This window comes from Oryx dammah, unplaced genomic scaffold (genome assembly GCF_014754425.2).
Source record: "Oryx dammah isolate SB20612 unplaced genomic scaffold, SCBI_Odam_1.1 HiC_scaffold_2, whole genome shotgun sequence".
NCBI classification, from domain to species: Eukaryota; Metazoa; Chordata; class Mammalia; order Artiodactyla; family Bovidae; genus Oryx; species Oryx dammah.
This window is the reverse complement of record NW_024070186.1, coordinates 103,654,525-103,663,616: the sequence shown is the minus strand read 5'-3', so window position 1 is coordinate 103,663,616 and position 9,092 is coordinate 103,654,525. Positions and strand designations below refer to the sequence as shown.

Genomic DNA, 9,092 nt, shown 5'->3' with positions numbered 1-9,092 from the left:
CTCCTCCTCCAGAGGATCTTGCCGACCCAGGAATCGAGCTCGTGGTTCTGACCTCTCCTGCACTGGCAGGCAAGTTCTTTACCACTAGCGCCGCCTGGGAAGCCCTGAGGGAGCCAGAGGGCATACCTGACAAGAACACCGTGTTTGGATGGCTCGGGCCTGCACTGCAGCAGCGCGTGTCGTGTCCCTTTACATGCCGAGTCAGTGTCTGCTTGACTTGCTTCTTTGGCAGTAACCCAACATAGGTAAGTATGAATTCCAGTATATGTTGTGCTCACCTCTAGACTATCATGCTAAGTTTTTTCCTCTCCAGAAATAAGACGTTTAATAAGATGGGGAAAAAGAGAAATAGTTGACAGTTCCTGAGCACCTACCATGGGCCAGGTACTGTGCTAAATACTTCACGTGCATTATCTTATTTCATCTTCATGTGTAAAAGGGAGACACAGAGGGCCCAGAGAAGTTAGGTTACTTGCACAGGGCCACACAGCTGATGAAGGCACTCTTGACTCTGTGCGTACCGCCTCTCCTTTAAGCTCCTGCATGGGGAGCCAGCTCTAAGGTTTACTAGGTGACAGGAAGAGATGAAATCTAGAAGTGTAGGCAGCATCTCTACTCCAAAGAAAAAGGAACTGTTGTCAGAAAACCCTGCAACCGCTGTGGCCTTCTTTCCAGGATAAGAATAAATTTGCTGAATTCTCCTTTAAGGCATTAATGACTGGGCTGCTGAACTCCACGAGCTATTATTGTTTTCCAGGCTGACACTTGGCTGGTTCTTTCTCTTCTTTACTTTCAGGCTAATAATTAGATCTAAATCCCTGACAGGACTCTAACCACCACCCCAGGGGGTTCTAGATTTCTTTACTATTGCTTGTAAAGATTTCATTTTAAAAAAGCCCTTTGAAGCTATAAGTTACACTCAGCTACAGCTTAAAAAAAATCTATTATCTATTTGAGTCTTTTGAAGAACACACACTACCGTCTCTCTCCTCACCTTGAGAGATCAAATCTTATTTTTATCTCCAATTTGAAGACCAAAGATCCCCAGGAGGACCAGAGAAGGTAGCGTCATCAAATGTCGTTTCCATCAGCACCTGTGTCTTTGAGAGGCTCACTTGGATAGCATCCAGGCTATCGGAGTGTTTTAAATATAAATTTCCTACATATATGTGAAAATTATGGTGGTGGCTTTGCTCCTCAGGGGGAAAAATATAAAACTGCTTTTTATATGAACAAATGAATCTCTTGGCCTCATGCGAGGTCGCTTTGAGCAAGGCATTTAGGCTTTGCTGTTTACCCAATGCTGCACTGCTCTCCACACCCACGCTGATTTGCAACCACGCTTGAGTGGTTGTGATCATGGAAAGCAGCTATCTGACCCAAATGGGGCACTCTAAATCCTTTGAGGAGCAAGAAAAGGCACACAAATATGAAGCTGGCTCAGGTGGGGGATCATGGGCCTCATTAACGTGTGTTAAAGCCACTGAGTGGCCTCTTGGGGGACCCAGTCACTCAGGAAAAATCTGTTCTGAAACCGTCTTATCACTTTATATTATGACTCCTTTGGAGAATCCCTGGTGCCTTTGAGGAGGGAGACAAAGAGCTGGCTGGTCTCTCTTTACTAAGTCTAGTCTACTCACACAGTAAACGATTCCAGCCGGAAGGCCCAAGGATGAGATTTGGTAAATATTCCAGCCAAACATTTCAACCAAACGTTTTCCGGGAGATTGCATCAATGACTTTTTCAGAGGCATAAAATAATATGAGTGTTTAATTTTACCAAACTTGTTGCTTTTGAAAAAGCTGAAAAAATGTTTTGTGTAATTTCAAGCACAATGATTTTAAGCCATTAATAAATAAACCACAGACTGTCACTCAGCTTAAAGAATAAAGCTTCTATAATTTTTTTTTAACAACTTCCCTTGAATGGGGGTAAGAACAACTGATATTTGTTGATGCTTTCAAATACATCCCTGCACAGGACCCAGAGTAGTGTTTTCTATTCCACATAGTGATAGTTGTTAAGCAATAACCCCAGTTGATAGTTAGGCATATAGTTAAACATATGAGGAGGCATGAGTTCTATTGAATCAAGGATAATAAAACTTAAAAAACCCCAAAATATATGCCTACCAATTCAACTGCAAGAATTAAATGACTGTTAACACTGAAATAAAGAAACGTTTCTTGGGGTAACCAAATATATGCATCCTCTAACTTGCAAAGAGGGTTATGAACATTACATTCTAAAAATGTCTGGTGGAGCTGGGAGTGGAGACTCCCTGGAGAGTGAGCAGCATTCCTAGAATGACTTACCTGGGAGGTGGGTACGTCATTCCAGCACAGGGCTTACGTGAAGGCAGTGGGGAAGCTACTGCTACAACTGTTGGAGAAAGAGATGTAGCAGTTTTCAGTGCTTTCTGGTTGCCCTCAGTATGAGTGTGTGAGAGAAAAATTACCCCACAGAATTTACACAATGATTGCTATATACCCAAAAACTTCACCCATAATGCAACCTAACCACAGCACCCCCAAGACAAACACCTTTTAAATAAAAATGACTCAGAAGGCCTTTATGGACTGGCTTAAAAAGCTTAATTATCATTTATTTAAGAAATTAATAAATAGAGAGTATATCCAGGGAAGATATAATCCACGTTTGAAACAAATACACTTTAACTCTGAAAACAATACATTTGTTTAGAATGGAAGTCCACAAGATTTTACATTGTCAGTTTGACCTTGAAGAATGTAGCAGGCAATTCAAAGAAAATTAGGAAGCAAACGATAGTGGTTCTTTTTTTGGAAGACAAGTCTATGGTTAAATAAGGTCATTTTAAGAAGAGGATCTGGGTGCCCAGTACTGTGCATGCTGTTGCAACATCTGTAAGGGAAAAGCAGCAGCAGGTTCATGAATCCGCCAGATTTGCCTGCTATCTGGCCTCCAGATTGACATCGGATGGGTTTTCCGACATATAAATCATTTCTCTCCAAACCAGGCTCTTTACCAAATATTTCTCATCCTCCAAACTGGGAAGACATACCTGGTCTTCTGCAAGTGACTATAAACAGAGTTGAAAAGCTGCTGTCTTATCACCAAATGACTAAATAAATGCATGCTGAATAAGTGGAGTTCTAATCATTTAATCCACAATCACTTCTAATGCAGTCTGCAGTGCTGTCTTTGGCATTAAATAATCAATCCAATTATCCATAACTTAAATATATTCAAAATAAACACCAGGGGTCAAGTCCCGGTACAGTTTCACTTCAAACACCCAACTCTGTCAATTGTGTGGAAATAATCTCTGAGCTACTGGTGAAATCATGTCCTACATGGAAGGTGTTACCATAATACATTGTTTTCTAAAGCTGTCAGACTTGAGGCTTTGAGCTGGAAGGGTTGCCACACAAAAATGAAATCCAATTGCATCTGGAAGCCTACACCTCCGTGGGAGTTTGAAAGAAGTTGAGCACTGTTCTGTGCTGCACAGAACAGCTTTCTGTACAGGAGGTAGGCTATTAAATGCTTTCTGAACTCCATTAGTTACTCCTGCTGAGTGAAAAAAGTCCTCATAAATGCATAAAAATTAAATTGCCTATGAGGTAAGGAGTGAGATGGTACTTTGCTGCCAAATATTATTTTCCATTCAAATGGTTTACAATCACACATACAATGCAGAATCACAGTACATACCTGCAAGAAACAGGCCTAAAATCTAACGCCATCTTAATTTGGTTACAATCTCGACTTTGCTTCAGTTTACTCCCGCTCTGTCCCCCACCCCTACCCCAGATGGAGTCCACAACTCCATTCCCTCCAGGCCAGACAGACATGAGGTTCAGGCTGGCCCAACCTGGGTGTCAGAGATACTGGGCCCCAGTGATTGAGAGGCCCCTGGCCCAGGCAGAGCTCTGAGCTGCAATCTTGGGTGGATGGGACTATTGAGAAAGGGAGAGACACTCTTTTTTTCTCCCCTCTTCCCTCCCTGAACTCAGGAGAAGGTGGGTACTGGACTGCAGTCAGCCATTCTGCCATCACACACACGCTCTGAAGAAGTCAACAGGAAGGAGACTGAAGCCGAAAGTTGGACTCTGATCCTGAGGACACTGCTGGGAGGCCCTCTCCAGCTGGACATGTGAATTTTCAGTTATATGAGCCAATAAATCCCACTTTTCTTAGATTTAGTTTTACTTTCACTTGCAATCCCTGGTGGCTCAGAGGTTAAAGCTTCTGTCTGCAATGCGGGAGACCTGGGTTCCATCCCTGGGTCAGAAAGACCCTCTGGAGAAGGAAATGGCAACCCACTCTAATATTCTTGCCTGGAGAATCCCATGGACAGAAAAGCCTGGTAGGCTACAGTCCACGGGGTTGCAAAGAGTCGGACACGACTGAGTGACTTCACTTTCACTTTTCATTTGCAATCAAACTAGACCTAGCAGATAACCAATTAACATGGAGAACCATTTCAATTTGCATTTCAGTCTTAAAGAGGCTGATCTGATTCTACAGATAAGGCGGGACACAGAGGCAGGTAAGTTGGCTTGCTGAGGTCCTCTGCTAGTCCGGAGTATGTATCCCCAGGACTAGGAAAGAGAAGTATTTACTCTACCATGGGGAAAACTAATGCATTGGACTTACTTGGAACTTTCAATTAAAACTCTGCTCTGATCAAACATTTACTTATTGGATATTGTTATACTTAAAAAAAAGAACTTATAAATTAATATTTTAAGTCATCATTTGCATTTGTACGTCGGATATGGACCTGAAAATACATTGATAAACTAAAATTTCTCAGTAATGCACTTGTGGCCTGCTGAGGCAGCAATAGAAATAAGCTCAACAAAAATAGCTTAAAATGTTTTATTAAGTATATATAATATTACAGGGCAATATTTACAAAGTTATGTTTTTTAAATAAAAAAGTATCCTGGCAAAGATTGCAGATATTCAAAGCTTCAAACAGTGATAAATTGATTTAATACATATAAAAAGAAAACCTTTAACAATAACACAGCTGTAAAACAACTTTGGTCTTTAAATCACTGCAAAAAATGGCTACTGACAAATAGCACACCTTTAATTGCTATGGAAAAAAGCCCCCAGGAGAGGATCTCACACATAGCAACACCAGAGTTTCCTTTATTTAGAATGGTTAATGGATATTTATACCGTGTGGAATCTAATTCTCAACAATGGCTCTTTGTAAATAATGCTCTGTTTAATAAAAACAAAAATGCTTCCGTCTCTCACCAACCCTGATAACAACATTTAAGATTCCACTGATATTGCCTTACAGAGAAGTTCATTACAGATGCTCTCTTCTTTTCAAAAGGCTAAATTTATGGGAAAGCTGTTCTTAAATATTAAGGAAAGGCTGTCAAAAGCCAAAGGCAGGACAGCTTCCTGTTCACTGCTCATCTCTGAAAAGTTACCTGGATTATCCCTATTAGCCATGGAAGATGACTTAACAAAGGACCCCAGTGGGTGATGGCAGTTAGTGGCTGAAAACATGACACGTGAAAGACTGTTTCTAAACAGAATCTTCATCAAATTAAATACAATATAATGATAAAGGGTTGCCCAACAATCACTTCTCTAGTTTCCAGTAACAGGTAAAAAAGGGGTGTGCCATTTCATACATACACCACAGATGTCTGTTTTTGAATACCCATGTTAGGACAAGAGAAATCTAGGTGATATAGAGCTTAATTCTTATTAACAAGAAGGAAGCATAAACTCACAACTTTTCCAGCTTTATTATAACTCAAATCACAATCTGGTTGGTCACTTACTAAAATAACTACAACATCCTGTAAAGAACAATACTCTCAAGTATGGTATAACCCCATTATTTTCATTCTGACATTCTCAGAAAATTAAGAGATTGGACCTAGGGTTTCCAGGTGAAAAAACTATCACCTTTGAAGGTTTTCAGAGCATGTGAAATTTGTCTAAAAAGAAGAATCTCTGGCTCACTCTATTAACAATATGGGGAAACTGAAATACAGCCTACTCAATCATCAGATTTACAGAGTGAGCCTCTAATGTATGCAAACACTGCAGGAAGAGAAAGGAAGGGGAAGAAAGGCTCTTGCTTTATGGTGGAATTTTTAAAACTGAATGAGAGGAGCAAGACAAAAACCCAACAGAGCTAAGCAGAGACATACAAAGTACTAGGAAAGGTAAGTAAGAGATGAGAGGCAGCGAGATAGGCACAGACCGCAAAGGAGAGCCAGAAGGGGCAGAGGGGTGGGAGGATAATGTTTTGAAGGAGAGAGAATTTGATTTGTTGCCAAAATGACAAATATTGTCACTCTGAGAACATACAGTAAATTAAACCGAAGTCGATGGCAAAAATTGGGATCACTGATTAAAAAAGCATATTATGGGAGTAACAGATAATATTGATACTCAAAACAGCTGAGAACTTTAATTTGGTGTGACAGAAAACTTAGTCATTAGAAGTCTAATTTAAAGAGAATGAACTGGCCCAACGATGCCCAAGTAAGAGAGCGCCTGCTGCTGTGGTCCCTCTTCCAGAGAAGTTGACAAGTAACAGCAAGGGTAACAGTAACATTGGCCTTTCTCCTGCCACCTCTGTGTGGGACTGAGGGACTGCTCCAAAGACAGATAGTGTTAAAGAGAACACAAAGGACGGATAAGTCCCAAGATTAAGCCCCAAATAAATGAGAGCTGACTACATATTAAAAGGTACAACTCTGGTTCATAAAAAAGTTTATTATCAGATTTCATATAGAGAACAGGAGTTTGGATCTTTTCCAAGTCCATCTGCTTTTTTCCTCCTTTCATCAGAATTGATTTCTAAATTAACAAACTATATTAGTAAAATACAAATGTTTGCAGAAGGAAGAAGAGCAGCGGAAGCCATCAAATCTGTATAAAGGAACACAGCTCCCTCCACATGTTAATACTTTGGACAGGAACACAATTAGGGAAGAACATTTCTTCTTTTTTTCAAAAAGAACTGTTTTCATAGTACGTTCACTTTTCTAAGAGGCATCAGCAGGTTATAAATTTTGGTTTGCCACGGGCAAACCACTTGGTCCCAACGTAAAATATGACAAGTAATTTGGCATAAACGAGGTACATGGGAACATTCAGTGGACTAAGCAATAACTATTAATAATGCAATTACAAATAGCAATGTCTTATTACACAAACAGGAAGAAAAGCCAGTATTTTTAGAGGGCACTGGTGAGCAGTCAAAAAGCTTGGCAAATTACCTAGAACTTTTTAAACGTTTTAAGTGATCGACTATTCACATCAAATAGAAGTCCACCCAATAAAGATCTTTGTTTTTAAATGCTCTCACTAGAAGCATGAAATTAACATTTGCTCTCCATAGGTACCTCACCTTTGTCCATACAGAAGAGGTACGTGCCTATCTTATACATGTGCACACACAAACACACACCCGCAAGGGAAGAAAATCTAATAATCTAAAAGTACTCCAGGCAATCACGACTGTCAGAATGTTAATCTTCTTCTAATGGGGGGTAGGAAATGAGGCGGGGGGGCTGTTTTACTTTTCAATCTTAGGGTAAAGTGACTATGAGGCAGGACTACAGGAGGAGATGATGAGTGTTTGTCATGCAACACAGATACAACAGTAATAAAACCACCCGTTCAGGGCCGGCCTGTTGGCCTGACGGTGACACACAGTATGTTGCCATGCAGGAGACTCATAGTTCAAATCTCAATCTTTGTTTTTCATGCCCCAGATCAGAAAAGAAGCGAAGAAACACTGTAGATTGTGCCTTCAAATCCAAGGGAGGGAATACATATGTTACAACCATCGCTATTTCTGCTGAAAAGTGTGAACATAGTTCTTTGAGAATAAGTCTGGCTCCTTTCTGAAGTGATGCTACTGTGTCACTGGACCATGTTCAAAGAGGAGAAAAAGTGCTACATCTCGTACAGCAGAAGCAAATAACAGGAGGACAAGACAGCATGTAAAGGGTCATGTGAGAAAAAGGAAGAAAACATCCATCAACAAAATTACCCTCAATCTGGAAAGGGTCTGGTACACTGTATTTGAGGGGATAACGTGAGTGGCAACCCCCAAGAATGAAGACCATGATCCTCAGCAGTATCACACCCCATGTAGGCAGCCGACAAGATGTTCCTAAATGAATTTCTAGTCTGTACTTAACATTATGCCCCTGACCCAGAAGAGGCAGACATTATTCAGTTAACACCATAACAGCCAAAGTGGCTGTGCCAAAGTTTGCTAAGGTTTGATGGAAACCTCTGTTTTCATAGATAGCTCTGGGTAACCAGGGTAGTGCCAGGAAATTCTCACCTTGAACCAATTTAAGTTGGTGACCAATTTAAGTTAAGGGGCCTCAGGATCTGGAAGGCATCATTCTTAGAAGTTGCCCACTCTACTTTTGCCCCTAACTGAATAACAATAACAACAAAAACCTGGATTATCAATTGGGCACACAACACAGATCATAATTCATTTATTAATTAAATTTAAAAATGCTTTGAATAAAAACTTAACTTTAACAATCATTTAAAGGTCAATTATTTACTTTCTCCCATAGATGGAAACCAGTTACTGTTCTTGTTTTCTTCTCCAGGACAATGAATCAAGGCCATGGTGCTTAAACACAAGTGTATTTCTTTCATGTCATACTACTCTCCAAATCAGAGTCCATCACTCCACTTCAGTTACTCTGGAAAATTGAAAAATGGATACATAATTGCTATGCATGTCTATTTTCTATGCCTTAACAAGTTGATGTATTTTAAAAACTGAAAATTGTTTCAGATATATGGTATCTAAAAATAAAGAAAAATTATTTAATCTTAGATTTGCAAAGGTCACAGACATAAACTAGACAGGCCATTAGCCTCTTTAGCTGCAGTAAGCAAAAGGCCAATGCCAAATGGACAAAATCTGATAATCTCCATTTGCTGGGTTAGCTGAGAAGAAGTCAAGAGATGTTGATTTTTCCAAAGTAAAAGACATTGATCCTAGAATAATATGCTATCACTTTCATTTTAGATTGACATCATTCATTTAACGTAAGAAAATGAAATTGTGATCAGGTGTTAA

General features: G+C 40.0%; 1 protein-coding gene across 3 annotated transcripts in view; it reads right to left on the bottom strand.

The window, feature by feature from the left end:
- Positions 1-5,744: 5,744 nt before the first annotated feature.
- CD47 (CD47 molecule) overlaps positions 5,745-9,092 on the bottom strand; it is a 60,703-nt gene continuing 57,355 nt past the window's right edge. For all 3 annotated transcript variants that reach the window (XM_040225202.1, XM_040225211.1, XM_040225222.1), the window contains one exon: positions 5,745-8,709. In XM_040225202.1, the coding sequence (XP_040081136.1) occupies position 8,709 (1 nt within the window). In that variant the 3' untranslated portion in view covers positions 5,745-8,708. The remainder of the gene's footprint in view (positions 8,710-9,092) is intronic.